At 50.0% G+C, this 17,781-nt stretch overlaps 1 protein-coding gene across 1 annotated transcript in view; it reads left to right on the forward strand.

Moving 5' to 3' along the window:
* Bcr (BCR activator of RhoGEF and GTPase) overlaps window positions 1-17,781 on the forward strand; it is a 124,317-nt gene that overhangs the window by 72,596 nt on the left and 33,940 nt on the right. Inside the window, exons 5-8 of the mRNA XM_021173661.3 lie at window positions 2,123-2,230; window positions 7,119-7,179; window positions 9,276-9,328; window positions 11,493-11,633. Coding sequence (XP_021029320.1) covers window positions 2,123-2,230; window positions 7,119-7,179; window positions 9,276-9,328; window positions 11,493-11,633 — 363 coding nt within the window. The remainder of the gene's footprint in view (window positions 1-2,122; window positions 2,231-7,118; window positions 7,180-9,275; window positions 9,329-11,492; window positions 11,634-17,781) is intronic.

The raw sequence follows: 17,781 nt of genomic DNA on the forward strand, positions 1-17,781 counted from the left end.
TAAACCTTGCAGAGCAGACTCAACCAGAAGCCTTCAGAAAAGCAAAGAGTGGTGCTGATGTGGGGGAGGGGCGGCACACCCAGCACTCACCCTAAAACAGTATTCGGAAACCACTCAGGGACTTTTCTTTCCCAGTCTTCTAAAACTCGGGGATGTTGGAATGGAAGATTTAGAACATTACTTTTGGTTTCTGTGTTGCTCTTCAGCTGTCTGCATGTATGAGATGCTGCAGGGGAGTTAATCCCCAGTCTGTCTGCTGAGCATCTCATGTGTTTGGTTGGTTGGTTGGTTGGTTTTTTGAGACAGGGTTTCTCTGTATAGCCCTGGCTGTCCTCGAACTCACTTTGTAGAACAGGCTGTCCTCAAACTCAGAAATCCGCCTGCCTCTGCCTCCTGGGATTAAAGGCGTGCGCCACCACGCCCGGCTTATCTCATGTGTTTTTAACCTGAGCTGAGTGCTAAGGACTTACCAGGACAGACAGACATACACAGCCCTACTCTCCACCCTTTCAGACAACAGCAAGACTAGCCCAGAATCCCTTCGGGAGTCCTAGGACCCAAGGAGTTCTCTGTACCTATTCCATTGTTGGCACTTGTTCTAGAGCCCTGGACTCTTGAGTTATTGCAACTGTGCCCATTTCCTGTAGTTCATTCTCAGTGTATGAGGTTTTGTTTGTAGTTGAAATTCTCTCCCCCAATCCCTGTCTGATTCAAAATCCAGTCCTGTCCAGTGTTGCATGTATTTGGCTATGATGTCTCTAGGCTCCTTCTCTCTGTATCAGTTCCTAGAACTGACGATTTCTGAAGGGGACAGGCTGCTTTGAGTTGGACAGATATTTCCTCCCGTCCTTTTGGTACAGAATGACCACCATAGGGATTCGTGTCCATCCCACGGCATACTAATGAGATACTGGCAATCTCCGTTTTTATTGTTATCATTCAGTTCCAGTGTCAGGTTGCCAAAATCGTAAGAATTAATTTTTTAATATTTCTCATGTCTGAAAGAAGTAAGCCCTTAGGCAAGAGGAAAGAAAAGTCACAAAAGTGGTCCTCAGCTGAAATGCTCCAGACTCCTCTCAGAGAGGCCCTCATGACCCTCTGGCAGCCAGGAGGCCTTCACTCAGTGGCCTGCAAAAGAGAAGACGGAGTGGAGGAGTATCCCGAGTCTTACGGTTGCTCCGTGGAGGACGGTCTGGGATTCAAGCATGCCGCACAGCATATAAATGCAAATGCACATGGAACTGAAATGTATGCTGAACCAGAGAGAGCTCCAGGAACAGCAGATGCTCCAGGTTTCTAGCCTCAGGGCAGCTGCTGTGGGAGGCTCAGTCCTAGCCAGCACGCCTGCCCTGGGTCCGCATGCTGTTGTTGCTTGTGAAGACTAGGTTGTTTTCCCTCACCAACCCTAAATGATGTGAGACCCAGCGATGATCATGGTGAGGCCACACATCCTTCCATCTACCCATGGAAATTGTGCTTAGTTGAGTGTGTATGGGAGCAGGAACTCAGTGAAGGAAACCTCTATCGATGTCTGTTTATTGAATAAAAGACCAACACCATATGCCTCTTGCCTTGTGGCTGGCAGGCCTTCTACCTGCTGGGTATGTGAGAGCCAGGCGCCCCCTGTGAGGTTTAGGAATGGCAGCTAACAGTCAGAGCTCCTCTTTCCAGTCAGCCAGACATGTTCCTCACCTGCCTGACAGGATTTCCTAGCACCATGGTACCCAGGCTCCATGGACCCTGGCCAGGGCGGCCTCCTCCATTTTACCTGCATAGGAGCGTTCATCTGGAGGCTCACCTCAAGTTTAAGCTGCTGGCATCCTTTATGCAAGCAGAGTGGGAGGAATAGGAAGGAGCTCCGAAGGGGGCCATTACCTGTCCAGGGCTATGACTCACTTCTCAACGTGTCATTTTAGGAGAGGGGATCGTGCTCCGTGTGTGTGGGGAGGTGAAGCAAGTGGGAGGAGGAGCGCGGAAGAGCAGGTTTCTGCAGCCCTCGCGCTGTCTGCCATAGCTGGGATTTTTCCAGAGCTATGCTGGAGAACCCAATCCTCGGAACAGTGGGGAGCGGGTACCCACCTATCCCACCTCTGTCTCACCCCCTCCTCCTTCCTCCCTGCAGGCCAGCCAGCTGGGTGTGTACCGAGCCTTTGTGGATAACTACGGAGTGGCCATGGAAACTGCAGAGAAGTGCTGTCAGGCCAACGCTCAGTTTGCAGAAATCTCTGAGGTAATGAGCAAGCGCCATGACGCTGTCGTGCAGGCCAGAGTACTGCTGACTCCCACCGTGTCCTCCCACTCCCTCGATGCGATGTGTGATGCATTGTGGGACGGTCGTTGGGAGAACAAAGTAGAGCAGATTAAAGGATGGTATGAACCCCAGCTCTGACTCAGAGTTCTCTGGGTCAGCTCCATGGCTGGACACTGTCGTGATTCAATAGGAATAGTCCTGACAGTGCTGTTACCCAAGGGGCAGGGCCTGATTCCAGAGGCTCACCGATGTCTTAATCTATTGCAAAGTGTTCAGGACTGTGTACTTTATAAAGAATAGGAATGTATTCAGCTATGGTTGGAAACTGAGAAGCCTGGTCACATTGAGGTTCAGAGGTTCAGTCCATTATCATTGATGGGAGCAGGGCAGCATCCAGGCAGGCATGATGCAAGAGAAGCTGAGAGTTCTACATCTTTATCCAAAGACAGACAAGAGAGGGCTGGCTTCTAGGAAGCTAGGACAAGGGTCTTAAAACCCACCCCAACAATGACACACTTCCTCCAACAAGGCCACACCTTCTAATAATGTCACTCTCTGGACCAAGCATATTCAGACCACCACATTGAGGTACATCTGTTGAGTGTCTTGCTGTATTATGACAGAATGTTACATGTCAGGATAGACCAAGCAGATCAGTTAAGGTCTACCTTTGTGACCTTATCTAATCCTATCCACATCAAAGATCCCAGCTTCAGACACCGTGAACATGCATAGTAGGGCTTCCTGTTTCCTGTTTCCTGGTACATGGGCTTTTGGAGGACACATTCAAACATCAGCAACCATGTACCCTGGTTCCCTTATCTTGTCTGACGTTATTGTAATTCTACCCTGTGTCCCACCGTGGGAGTCTTCATTAGAGTTCCTATTGCTGTGAAAAGACATCGCGACCACAGCAATTCTTATAAAGGAAGACATTTCTTTGGGGGGGCTGGCTTACAGTTCAGAAGTTTAGTCCATTATTGTTGTGGGAGGAAGCACGGCAGTGTGCAGATGGACATGGTATTGGAGAGGAGCTGAGAGTTCTACATCTGAATACACAGGTGTCAAGGAGAGAGACAGGCAGACAACAAGACACACAGACTGGGCCTGATTTGAGCATCTGAAACCTCAAAGCCTGCCTCCAGTGACATGCTTCCTCCAACCTGGCCACATCTCCTAACAGTGCCACTCAAACCACCACAATGAGATCTGCTCTGCATTCTTGTCACTAGAGGCTGTGCAGAAGCCATCTGCTCTGTGGCTTTCCTGCCAACCATCTTTGAGCACCAGGGTTCAAAGTTGTTGTTCCTGTAGACCTCTACTAGTGGAAGCTCCAGGCTGTAGCACCCCAGGCCTGAAGGTTGCTTTCTTCCTATTTGCATTTAACCTTAATGGACTAAAACCTCAAGCCATGGTGTGTTGTGAGTCTCTAGGCCTTAAAAGAGCGCCTCAGTTACAGAGACCATAAACAGGACACTTGAGGCTGGCAGCCAGGCCGGTTATCACCTGTGGGTCTCTATCTCTCTACTCTACACAGGATTTTTCTCCCTTCCCTGTCATATCTCTACAGTGTCAGTGACAGACACTTGACATTTTTCTCTCTTGGGGGCTTTTGTCACTGTCACCTTGGTATAATTCTCACTTCGCTCAGAGCTGCAACTGACTTCTCTTTCTTGCATTAAACAAGGGGTCCGGGAGGAAAGCTCTCCATGCAGAAAGGCAGTGTTAGAGAGGAACATGTAGGTGCAGGGAGGTGATGCATGGGTAAGAACATTTATTACGCAAGCATGGGACCCCGAGTTTAAAACCCTAGCACCTACATGAAAGCCAAATAAGGCCTCATGTACCTGTAATCCTGGTGTTAGAAGGCACAGGCAGGCACTTGCTGGTCAGCCAACCCGGTTAACTAGAGAACTTCATGTTCCAAGAGAGATCCCATCTCAAGGGAATAAGGTGGTGCCCAATGGAGGAAGGTGTTCAGCGTTCTCCTCTGGCCTCCATATGTGCCTGCGTGAGGGATGAACTCAAGACCAGCAGCACCAGGGGAATCGCACACAGGCACGCATACTCAAAGAAAGAGGAGAAATGTCAAGTACACGCCCCGATTTGATCATTCATTTCCTAGATAAAAATCACACAACTTTTATATTTATAACAGCCTTAATTAGCACTAGAGCTAGGCAAATATCTACCCACTGTGCTATTATGTCTACTTTCCTATCAATAACCCCAAATTATAACTTGCTATGTTCCATCTGGGCTGCTCTTAACTCGAACTGGCCAGCCCTCATGGCCATATTTTCAAGCTTGCCTACCCCATGGTATCTCACCTCTCTCCACCTTCTTCCTTCTCCCTTCATCCTTCTCCTCAGACCCCAAACCCGGAACCTAAACTCTACCAATCTCTCTTCTGCTCATCGGTAGGCTGTAGGCATCTTTATTCACCAAACAGGGATAACATGGAGGGCAAGGTTACATAGTATCCATTGTGTATATGAAAGATTCTCTCATCAACCAGGCCTTGAGGACCAGTGTTTAGCATTACTACAAAAGACCAAACCTCAACTGAGTTGGATTTCTCTTGCTGAGAGAAAACCTTTGGCTGTCATACCTGATCCATGTTCCAGGGCCTTTGTATTATTTTGTCATTTATCGCATGATCTAGACATCTGTGGTCTTGGCTTTTATCCTTTTCTTAGCCTTTTTCATTAAACTAACTACTTCCCATACCCTTATCAGCTTCAGTATTTCTATAAAATCCCAAATGACCCTAGCAGATAAAATACTGGATTCTTGAACAGCAGGCTCTAGTTAAGTGGCCAAGTCTGAGTCTAGCCAGACAAGATTGTACCCAAGATGGAGGAGGCTGTGGTGGGATGACACCTGGGAAGGGGTCCACATGGTCCTACTACCTGCTGCAGTGGGGATTTGGGCCAAGACTGGGATGCAAGTTGTAGGCCAGTGGCTCTCTCTGAGCCTTGGTGGTTCTTGTACCATGTGAACAACATCTGTTCTGTTATCCATCTGTTCTGTTATCTGTTTCCAAAATGCCCTCTGCATTTAGGCAGAAATACCAGCTGCCTAAAGAGAGTAAAATGAAGCTTAAAGAAGAAGCAGCAGGGCCTGGAGAGATGGCTCAGAGGTTAAGAGCACTGAGTGCTCTTCCAGAGGTCCTGAGTTCAATTCCCAGCAACCACATGGTGGCTCACAACTATCTGTAATGGGACCCACTGCCCTCTTCTGGTGTGTCTAATAGCTACAGTGTACTTATACATAAAATAGATCATTTTAAAAGAAGGAGGAGGTGGCGGAACAGCAGCAGGCTGTGTGCTTGTGGTGGGGACTGCATCCCGGGACTGTCAGTACTCTTGCATGGGGCTCTCTGAAGGGTTGCCCACAAGTGCAGGGCAGGTAATGATCTGTCAGTCTTTCCCAAGACCAGTTGCTAGAGAGATGTGTGAGGTGGTATCCAGAGATGCCCATCTGGCTTCTGTGGGATTCTAGCTCTCCAAATGATAAATGAAAGTTCAATAAAGATGCCTTCTGGAGTCAGGGGGAAGAGCGGGGGTGGGGGGATGTATGATTCAACTCTTAAGTCTCCTTGAGCCAGGGCACCTTGTGCCTTACACTGTCCAGGAGAGTTGGAGTTACTCAGCACCCGGCAGTCATGTTTAGCATCCATAGCTCCTTATACCTTCCGGGAACAGCTGAGCAGGAATAGCCAGTGCAAGGGCTGTTAACCTCTGAGGAAAGGTACCCAAGTGCACAGCAGGCTTTGTCCCTAGTGAGCTAGGCAATACCAGTCCCAAGACATTAGTTGTAGCGCAGGATTAGGAGGGTGATCCCAGAGGCTGTTCCTGTTCCTATAGCGGGTATGCATTTATTCAGGAGCTTAACATCAGGATGCAGCAGCTGCCTCCCAGAGACTACACATCACTGGGATGCTTTAACATCATCTCCCCACCTCTGACTGAACGAGACACCTCTCTGTTGTCATTCCACTAACAATCCTTGCTTTCTGTCTTAGTAGCTCATTTTATAATAAAGCATTCCATTAGCATGTTATAGCCAGTATGTGTGTGCGTTTCCACTCATGAGATTGGCTAAAGGTAAAACATGACTATCTGTCTGGTGGTGCCCGCCCCCAGCCCCCGGCACTAGCCATCACCAAAAGTGAGTGAGGATTCTTTTGAGTGACCAGTTCCTCGGCTGACATTAAACTGCTCTAAGTAAGCACTTTGCCTGTGCAGAATTCTCTGTCTCAGAAGTCTTCCTCTGTAGATGAGTTTGTTCCCAAAGGAGCATTTGGCAGAAGGATGGGTTGTCCCTGCACCTGAAGACAGAGACCAGGGATGTTGCTTAGGGCAGCCACATAGGGCAAACACCCAGGACAAGGAATTTCTGACCTCTGAATGCACACAGCGGTTGAAGAACCTTGTCCTAAGGGACCATCTAGGGTAGTTGTCAACCTTCCTACTGTTGTGACCTCTTAATACGATGCCTCACGTTGTGATGACCCCAACCATAAAATTCTTTCATTTCCACTTCATAACTATAATCTTGCTAGTTACGAATCATAATGTAAATACCTGCACTTTCTAACGGTCCCGTGAAGGGGTCATTCACCCTCCAAAGGGGTCGCAACCCACAGATTGAGAACCTCTGGTCTAAGGGGTACCCTTTGTGCTCATCTTGTTCACGGGTCATTGCTAGACCCGTGTTTTCATTTGGTGGTTCAGTGTGGCTCCCTGACACACACTACACATAGAGGTCTCTGTGGGGAGAGAAGCCCAAGCTTTCTGTTGGGCTGTGTCCAAGCTGCTTCTGCTGCTCCGCGTGAGCATGTCTGTCCTCTTTCCCTCCACAGAACCTGCGGGCCAGAAGCAACAAGGACGTCAAGGACTCAACTACCAAGAACTCTTTGGAAAGTAAGTTCTCTCGGCAGAGGAACGGTTCTTTGTGCCCTGGTGGTGGCGACCCCTTCCAACAAAGGGGATGTTGCTGGAAAGACAGACAGATGCTACGCCTCATTGGGTCACCACTCTCATCTTCTTTATAGAAGCCTACTTATGAGTAGACTTCATGTACTTGAAGTTAGACTTCAAGCAGTGGGGGAGCAGGGGCAGAGGTCAGCTTTGGTCATGGCAGGGCAAAAAGAATGAGATCAAGACAAGTCTGTCGCCGGGCAGTGGTGGCGCACGCCGTTAATCCTAGCACTTGGGAGGCGAGGCAGGTAGATTTCTGAGTTCGAGGCCAGCCTGGTCTACAGAGTGAGTTCCAGGACAGCCAGAGCTACACAGAGAAACCCTGTCTCAAAACAAACAAACAAACAAAAAATGCCATCACATTGTCTCCACTGGCCTCTTTTATAGGTAGTAATCTGGTTTTTGATGCTGCAACTGAGTAGAACCACTGAGTTCTTTGTTTTATTTTATTGGGTTTTGAGACAGGGTCTCACACTATGGTTTAGACTTGCCTAGAACTCACTGTTATTCTGACTCAGCCTCCTCTGAGGTGGGATTATTGATAAGAGCTACCACACATCTCTTAGTTGAGTGTGCCATAAAACAATAACGCTTGCTTTATTTGGTCTGGGGCTATAGCTTGGTGTTACATATAGTGCTTTTTTAGCATGCACGGCCCCCTATGCTCAGTCTCAATACACACAAGCTCGCACACACACACACACACACACACACGCACGCACGCACGCACGCACGCACGCACGCACAGGGAAAGGTTCATTTGGCTCACAGCCAGAAAGGATGAGAAGTTCAAGGTCAGGCAGCTGCATACAGTAAGGGCATCCTTGCCAGTGGGGACTCTACAGAGTCTCCAGGTAGCATAGGCCATCTCACAACAAGGCAGACAAGTGTGCCAGAGATAGTTCAAATCACTGGCAAGCCGTTTCCTTGATAATCCATGCGTAGATTAACTCAGTCACTCACGGGGCCAGAGCCCAGTCAAGTTTCAAAGGGAGTGCATATCAGCTATAGACAGCAGATAACGAGGCAAGTGCATCCTCACATAAAGGGCCTGAGGGGGACACAGGAGTTCAACCTGGAAAGTACTAAGTTGCTTTTTGATTGGATTGTTAGTCTAGTGTGAACAGAGTAGTGTGAATAGTTAGGCTGGTGTGAATATTTAGGCTAGTGTGAACAGTGAGGCTGGTGTTAACAGTGAGGCTGGTGTTAAGGGGAGTGAGGCTGGTGCAAACAGTTATATTCACTCACAGAGAACCGTGGACATATTTCTCATCCCCAGAACTTACCCCCTCCCCAGCCCTTCTGAGCCCCAGTTTCCCTGTCTAAAAAATGGAGACAGCAGCTGGGCAGTGGTGGCACAGGTCTTTAATCCCAGTACTCAGGAGGCAGAGGCAGGCAGACTTCTGAGTTCAAGGCAAGCCTGGGCTATAGCTGAAACTACCCAAAAAAGCCAGGGGGTAGGAGGCGCAGGGGACAACAGTGTGTACCCTGCAGCGGCCATGAAAGTTGTATCAGTTATGTAAAGAAGTGTGCTTGGCGTATGTTAGCAAGACCTTAAGTGTCTGTGCTTGTGTAAACGATGCTTATTGCTATGTAGGAGAAATAAAGATGACCAAGGCTGGCCCCGGTGTCCCCAAATAAGTCCCATCCCATAGCACCCACCAGATCAAGAGCTAATATTTGTGTCCCAGTTGGCTTCTGTCCTTCTCAGATCCGAGCTTCTAAAACTTGTCCAGCCATGGACTTTGGGAGCCACATCCTGGTCCTCTGCAGGCTAGAATTGGGGCCCTCACCATCCTCCTTGACAATAATCCCAGGCAGCACCACGTCCATACTGAACCTTTCCAGTGGCTCGGGCCTGAGCAGCAGCCCTGAACTCAGAGCCTACAGCATGGCAGATAGATGCTCCAGGTTTGGCCTCATGGCCCTGCAAAGGGGAGGTGGGCCTGCCCTTCCTCCTGGCCTTGAAGCACCAGGAGGCAGGTTTACTTTGTTTTCTCCAAGTGTGGTCATATCTCCCCCTGCCTGTCTCTCCACAGCTCTGCTCTACAAGCCTGTGGACCGGGTGACGAGGAGCACACTAGTCCTTCACGTGAGTCCTCCCAGGGTCGCCTGGGTCCTCCCCCTGTCCTCAGGCCAGCTAGAGAAGGCCCCTTCACTTAGGTCTCCCATCTCAAGGTTAACGCTGGCCTTTTGCCCACTGCTAACCTGTGCCCAGCTGTTCCATTACCACCTTTATTGAGAATGCAGGACCTCCTTGGAGGTTGCTGAGGGACAGAAGTAATAGTATCTCCAGGTGCCTCCACTGGGACCAACAGAGAAGGAGTATCCTATCGCACACAGGCAGGGGTCTGTGAGTGGGAACATTGTATCACAGTGAAGTGTGTGAGCAGAGGTTTCCTGAGAAACAGTCAGGGTGGTTGGTGTTGACTCCCAGCCTTGCAGGGTAGGGTGCAGCAGGAGACCCACGACCACTCTGTACTGAGACACAAAATGAGAAAACAGAAACAACTTCGGCCTTGCTGCCCCAGGGAAACCCCGTTAATAGCATTCATGCTGACAAAGTCTACCTAAATATTTGGTTCCCCTCCTACTAATGAGTCCCCACGAGAGGGCTTATGTGTAAGCTAATGTGTGAACATCTTTTTTAGTTACTCAGAAAGTGTAATTGTTCACACTACTTCCTTCCTATTAATAACATAAATAGAGATTATTGTTTCTTTTTGGCCCAGGCTTTGATTTTTTTTTTTTTTACAGCTATATAGTATCCCATCGTGCACCAGGGTTTTGCTTTGTAGCTTAAGCTGGCCTTGAACTCATGGTTCCTCTGCCTCAGCCTCCTAAGTACTGGGCTTAGAGTACTTTACTAGTCTTTTTCTTTTTCTTTTTTGGTTTTTTCGAGACAGGGTTTCTCTGTGTAGCCCTGGCTGTCCTGGAACTCACTCTGTAGACCAGGTTAGCCTCGAACTCAGAAATTGTCCTGCCTCTGCCTCCCAAGTGCTGGGATTAAAGGCCAGCTTTATTATTCCTTATTGTACTCTGATTGAATTTTTGGATGGGGCTGGAGAGATGGCTCAGCGGTTAAGTACTGCTCCTCTGGAGGACATTAAGCTTGATTCTTAGTCCCCACATCGGGTGAGTCACAGTCACCTGTAACTCCAGTTCCAAGGTAATCTGATGCCCCTGAGCTCTGTGAACAGGTGCTATCAGGGTGATAGATCTTGAAGCAGCCAGTCACATCACAGTCGAGAGCAGAGAGATGATGAATGTGTGCATGCTGTGGACAGCTGCTGTCTCCACACTTAACACAATTTATAATGCCCCAACTAGGTTTGGTACCACCCACAGTGAACAGGTCTTCCCATATAATTAAGATACTTTCCCCACAGGTATGCCTACAAGCAATCCTGGTCTAGACAACTCCTCATGAAGGTTTGCTTTCTAGATTATTCTAGGATTGTGAAATAGTAACAATTCAGAGATCCTGGCCAGGTAGCCTATCCATTTGACTCTGTGATACTGTCATCTGCCTATGGCTGTGATTGGTCCAGACATTGGGCATTTGTGTAACACAGAATCCTGGTAGGGAAAACAGCTGCTTAGGAGGGATGGGAGGAGAAGTGGACCTACTCAGTCTCTCCAGGTTCTCTTTGTAGTTAGGTTTGCAAGTTGACAGGGGAAGGGGTTCTCTGAATCAGGGAGCTGCTTACCATGGGCAGTATGTAAATTAGTAATATTTCTGTCTGCTTAGGAAGAAGGACTGGTGCTCATCTGAGGGAAGGGAACCTGGAGGAACTAAGGGCCTTTCTCCCAGTCTTGTCTAGGCCAGGATTTCAGGGCCATAACCAGTTCTGCCTTCAGGATACCAACATCAATGGCCAAAGATATTTGGCCAGCACAGTTGAAAATGAGGATGTTATGGGCAGCGAGTGCACGCAGTGGCCTGCGGCATTGCCAAATGTCTGTGCCACACAGGACAGCCCTTTTTATCCCACTATAATAAAGCATTCATCTAGCCCCGGTGTTAATAATACCAAGGGCCAGAATCCCTACCCTAGGTCTTTATAATGATAGTTCCTTCTCACTGAGCTCATGGTCATGCCATTGGGGTGAACGCCTGCTTCCAAGACGGAGCTCACTGAGGTGTTCTTAGTAGGCCTGCAGCTCTGACCTGCACTCCGTGTGACTGGATGGTTTCACACAGTGGTCTCTGCCGATCCTGTTCTGACTAACTCTGCTCTCTCCACCCGGGGCAGGACTTGCTAAAACACACCCCGTCCAGCCATCCTGACCATTCCCTGCTGCAAGACGCCCTCCGAATCTCTCAGAACTTCCTATCCAGCATCAACGAGGAGATCACGCCCCGCCGACAGTCCATGACGGTGAAAAAAGGAGAGGTAAGTGCGGCTGGTGGGGGACACAGGGCAGCCTCAGACTCGGGCACAGCACAGGAAATGTGCTGTCCTTGGGGAATCCATGACTCTGCAGAGTAGAGCATAGTCATGTAGGCAGGATATCGGGGTAAAGTAGAAAGAACGGTGCTCCTGTACTGCATGGCTACAGCAGCCTCTGTCCTTGCCCCTCACTCCTTATGCTGGAACAAAGCTCGCTGTTTTCCTCATGTTGATGGAGTGTGACCTGGTGAGCTCAGGTCCCCATCTGAGGCAACAGTGAACAGGAGAATAGCATGTTGTTTGCCTAGAACCTTCCACTTCCTCCTGGTGTTCTTTTCTCGGAAAACCATGAACACTGGATGTAAGGTTTTAAATGACAAAGGGAAGGGTCCACAATTTAGGGGCATGAGTCTAGCTAAGAAAGTTGATGTTTTCAGCCCAGAAACTTCATTCTCCCCTTTCCCCCACGACATCCACTGATGGTGATTTCCCCGTGCCATCAATAAGCAGCCTTTGGCCTGTGTTCTTGCCACCTTTGAGGGAGGAGCAATGTGCTGGGCTCCTTTTCAGTGGGATGGTGTCTTAGTTAGGGTTTTACTGCTGTGAACAGACACCATGACCAAGGCAAGTCTTATAAAAAAACAACATTTAATTGGGGCTGGCTTACAGGTTCAGAGGTTCAGTCCAGTAGCCAGGCAGGCATGGCGCAGGCAGAGCTGAGAGTTCTACGTCTTCATCCAAAGGCTGCTAGTGGAAGACTGACTTCCAGGCAACTAGGATGAGAGTCTTAAGCCCACACCCACAGTGACACACCTATTCCAACCAGGCCACACCTCCAGATGGTGCCACTCCCTGGTCTGAAAATCTACGAACCATCACAGGTGGCATCTGATAAGTTCCACAGAATACAGGGCAGGGAGCTGCAATCTCACATGAGCTTCCTTTGTCAGAGGTGGTGGTAAAGGTAGGGAAGTAGCTGCCCTAGCGTCTCTCTTGTGCATAGACAGGACTGCCAGGCTTAGACAGGGCATGGGAAGGTCATGTGACTGGCTGCGGTTGCCTCTGGGAACCACTTCTTCCTCTTCTGGCTCACCAGCTTGGTGACTCTTCCTTCCTCTGTCACTACGTTGACAGGCAGGCTGCCCCTGTCTTGTCCTCTGTCTTAGTTAAGGTTTCATTGCTGTGAATAGATATTATGACCAAGGCAGCTGTTATAAGGACAACATTTAATTGGGGCTGGCTTACAGGTTCAGAGGTTCAGTCTACTATCATCAAGGCAGGAGCATGGCAGCATCCAGGTGGGCATGGTGCAGGAGTTGAGAGTTCTACATCTCCATCTGAAGGCTGCTAGCAGAATACTAACTTCCAGGCAGCTAGAATAAGAGTCTTATAGCCCACACCTACAGTGACACACCCACTCCAACAAGGCCACGCCCACTCCCACAAGGACCACACTTTCTAACCGTGCCTCTCCCTGAGCCAAGCATATACAAACCATCACATTTTCCACGTGCTTTTTTACGCTCACTGCTCTACATGTTGAGTTGAAAGCACTTGCTTTCAGCTACACAGTCTAACTGGGCTTAATTATGAGTCACATGTCTCTCAGTGGGTCAGTTGGAGCTGAGGAAGAAGAGGGAACCACTGTTCAGTTCCACTCACCAGACCCATCCAGGCTTCAGTTAAAGCCAACTCGGGCTCCATCCCGGTATCCAGAGGGTTTCCCTGAGCATCCCAGCACTCACAGCCACACCCTTCTCTACCTGTTCCTTGTCTCTCCATCTCTACAGTAGGGTAGGGGCGCCGCTTGCCTCCCCGAGCCTCAGTTGTATGACTTATGGAGAGAACATTCAGTGGCAGCATTGCAGCCCTGCATGTCTGCCCATCTGCTCCTCGGCTGTCATTAAGCCCACTGAAAGCACAAGTGGGACCCTAGCTTTTCGAACGAGTAACCCCTGGGGGGAAAGTGTTGACCCCAGATGGAAAGTTTCCCACCTGGCTACGGGACCTAGCAAGCAGGTCTCATCTGGAGTTCATTGGGCTTTGTACCTGGTTCTCACCTAAGGCCACTGGATAAAAGCAGAGCCCATGGCTTCCCCATCAGCATCCGCTCTATCTAACTGCAGATCTAAGGGATCTGCATCTGCCAGGATCTCGTATATTGATTGGATGCCTGCTGAAGTCACCCATCGCACCTGGTGCTGTTTTTCTCTGGCCAGTTGTTCATTTAGGAGAGCTTGACCGGAGAAGCCAATGCTCGGACCCTTTTTCCCTTGCCCCTTAATATACTATTATTATTTAATATATTAATTAATATATTTGGCCCTATAGGACCAAATCTACTCCTATATCCCTGTTTACTGTTTAGGATCTCTTAAAAAGAAATATTCAGAGCTTTCAAAATCAGCTGCCTTAGGAGCTGAGGAAGGCGAGATGTCACCCGGTAGTTAGCAGTAAGCCCCTGTTCCTGCATCTGTCCTCAGGTCTGGAGGGTTAGGGCAGAGTGCTTTATGAAGACCGGAGCCTGTACCTGCAGAGGGGCTACCCCAGCCACAGAGGGAGAGAGGACTAGTCTTAGGCTCTGGAAGTTTGCAGTTCTGACTTAACACCCCTTCCTCCAGCTCCGTCCATCAGCACCTCGGGGCTTACTAAGCCAGGGTGGCAGACAGGTAACTATACTTGTGCCCCCTGGTCCCCAGACACATGGAATCCTTAGCATCCTCCTCAGTATCCTTCCAACAACATGGTGCTCGATGCTGCAGTACGGGTGCCAGGAGCACCACCTGCCAAACATGTCGATCCTTCCCCACTACTTGCCCGTGGCATGGGCATCTGTGCTCTCTAAGGTCAGCGACCCTCCACTGGGCCATGGTGAAGCTGAAAGGATTTCATACTCTCATGCAGAGATGATGTGGAGATGCCATCTTTATTGACAATGGTGCAGACCACCCTAAATGTCACCAGCCAGGAAAGAACCTGTAAGCCTCCCAGTGGGGAGAGTCAGGGCCTTGTAGAGAGAGACCCAGGTGTGAGCCCACCCTCGGCAGCACCTGATGTCTAGTCAGCCTTCTATGATCTCTTCATGCTTTTTAACCGCGGCTCCTGGCTCCAGGCTCCAGAGCTGGCCCTTTTATGGAAGTGTCTAGGCAGCGTTAGATGTAGTTTCCAAACTGAACAGAGGCCAGCAGCCTCTGGCAGGCAGGCCAGAATCCTTGCCCCAATTCACCAGGAGCCACCCAGGACTGGGAGTCAGGGCACTCCTCTCAGCTTCTGGATCAGAGGATCTTGCAGACATTTTCCTTCCAGGCCCTAGCCCTGTGAGCTGGTGGGTGGGTGCACACTTGTTTATCCGAATTAACTTCACAGTTAGATAACTAGATCCCTGCTGCTGGGTAATTTCCTCCGAGTGGTTGTTGCCTTTGAGGTCTGCAGCTGGGGCTTTGCAAGAGATTTGAATAATCCCAGTTCTCCGCCTGGGATCCTAGAGGCCCCTTGTGGAGGGAGGCGTGCAGTGGGTTCCTAAGGTGCTTTAAGAAGGAAGGAAGCCAGAGGAATAGTGCCAGAGAAGGCTAAGGGCAAGAGTCAGAGGAGCTTAGGTAGAGAAGAACGCTAGGCGTTCCTGCTGATGCTTGGAAAGAGTTGGGGGACTAAGGATATATAGATCTATAGATCTCTATAGATATCTATATATCTATATGTATACTGATCTATAGATCTATATAGATCTGTATATCTGTATATAGAACACTTGCCTATCGTGCTTGAAACCCTAGACTCTGTTCCAGCAACAAGTACACACACACACACACACACACACACACATACACACAGAGTTGTTGAATAACTATAGCTGGAAAAGTCAAACCCATTTGCAAGAGGTATGAAGGAGCGGGTGGTGAGCAGAGGTGAGAGAAGGAAGGGTGAGACCCCCCAAACCCACCAGCCCTGAGTGGTAAGCAGTGCTTGCTTGCTGTCATGAACTGGGACACAGAGCCCACAGCCCAAGCAGAAGGACCAGAACTGTAAGTGTACCCCAATATCAGAAGACACAAGAGCCCTGGGCGCAGTCCTCAGTACCATGAAAGCCCCAGCAAGTGGTGCCCAGTAGTACCCCCTGTGAGGTCCTATGGGTATGTTGTTTCATTTACTCTTCCCCACTCCCCCACAAAAAAATGCCACCAAGCAGGCCTTTCCCTCTTCACTTTACTTCTTCAGTCTGTGGCACTAACTTGGAACCCAGGGCCTTGTTTGTCCCAGGTGAGCCCTTTGTCATTGAGTTACAGTTCAGCCCCTGCCCCAGCCACCCAGCCTGACAGAAACCAAGGCTGAGATGAAGTAACCATGGTGCAGCAAGGAGAGAGAGGGTGTGTATGTTACATCCACAGAGTGGGAGGCCCTGGATGGGCAGGAGGGAATCCCGGGTCGCCCCTCACTCCCAGGGTGCCCGGCCACGTCACTGCTTAAGTGGCAGGCAGTGGTGTCCCTTGTAGCTAGTAATTACTACGTGAACGTAGAGGAACGCCTAGGGAGTACCCCCTCCCTCCACATAAAAAACACACACAGATTGTCATCCATTGCTCTGCCCTGCGCTATGGGGACACAGACACCTGCATAGGGTCTCCTGCCAACACACCACACAGAGCAAGCAGGACCCACACTGTTGTGTTTTATAAAGAAGAAAGAGAAGAATGGGAATGCTTGGTAGAGGTGCAGTATGGTGAGGAGGAAGGGGGTCCCTCTGCTGAGGCATCCCTTCCCCCTGAAGTATGACAGGCATAGAGTATAGACTAGAGCTTATTTGTAGCATGGGGAGAGGAGTTGGTGGGGCAGTAGGGACAGAGGGAGGGGAGGGGGAGGGAAGTAGAGGCCAGCAGTGAGTATGTGCAGGGGGGAGGGAAATGGGGAGAGAAGGGACGGAGGGGGAAAAGAGCAAGAAAAGAGAGTGAGGAGGGGGCAAGCAGCCCCCTTTTATAGTGAGTCAGGCATACCTGGCTGTTGCCTAGTAACTGGGGTGGAGCCTAGAAGGAATGCCAACACACATATGGACAGTCTCTCTCACTCACAGGAGCATGCACACATCACTGGGTCTCTCCCTCTTCCCTCATGCACACACTCTGGCCATTTCAGCCAACCAGTCCCTCTGAGTTACGGACTCTAGATCTGGGTCCAGGAAAGTCCTGGGCTATCTGTCTGTCCTTTAGCTCTGTATTGGGACAGGGGTGGGGTGGGAGGCTGTACTGGCTGGCCTGATGAGTTTTCAGCACACTGTTGAGGCTGCTAGCAGAGGTGGCTTAGCCTTGACCTTTCCTATGTGCCCTGGAGAAAGCAGGCTGGACAGGAAGCCATGGCTGAGTACCCTGTGCTTCTGGGCCTACCAGGCTGACGAGCACTTCTGAGTCAGGTGTCTCCTGGGCAGACAGAGACTGAGCCTGAACTGCCCATTGATGCCATGTGAGCTGGTCCAGCCAGACCTGACTGACCAGAGTCTACACAGGAGCCAGGGTCCCAGGAGGGGACGGAGGAGGCCGCACAGGTGATGATGACTCAGAAGCGGGGGAGGCTTCTTAGTTAATGGTCAGAGGGACAAGGCAGCTGTTTCCCAGGAGGAAAGAGATAGAGGACAATAGAAGTGAGGCCATGTTAGCCGCTCCCCACATGGTAGATCCAGCTAGGCTCAGAGCAGCGTTGAGCCTGGCCTGGCCGACCTCCTGAGCTATGGAGGAGGAATATTTCCCGAAATCAGGGATCTTGACCATAAAGCAAGGCAAAACTGCTGCCAGCCTTAAGACTTGGTCCTCCGTGCCTGAGACAGTCCCCATCCTATAGGACTGGGGACTTCCCTGTCTCCCCCTTCACCCTCTGACCCCTCCATTCTGATTCCCAGCCTCCCTTCTTGGATGGGCTATTGTTAATGTTTGGGACCCCACCTGCTGTCCCAAGGCTGCATGGCCTTCCTCCCTGGCTGCTGGATGTCCTGTTGGGGTGGAACTGCCTATGCCCTGAGGTTCAGAAGCAAGAGCCCATGTTCCTTCTCACAGTCAGTAACTTGCACACTCCTGGAATAACTTTCCCAGAACTGAGGGCCAGGGTAGCAGAGCTAGCTAGGAAGTACTTAAGGGCCCCGTGACAAAGCTGGAGAGAGGGATTTAGT

The sequence above is a fragment of the Mus caroli genome, unplaced genomic scaffold (genome assembly GCF_978045245.1).
Source record: "Mus caroli unplaced genomic scaffold, Mus_caroli_1 scaffold_9, whole genome shotgun sequence".
Classification (NCBI taxonomy): domain Eukaryota; kingdom Metazoa; phylum Chordata; class Mammalia; order Rodentia; family Muridae; genus Mus; species Mus caroli.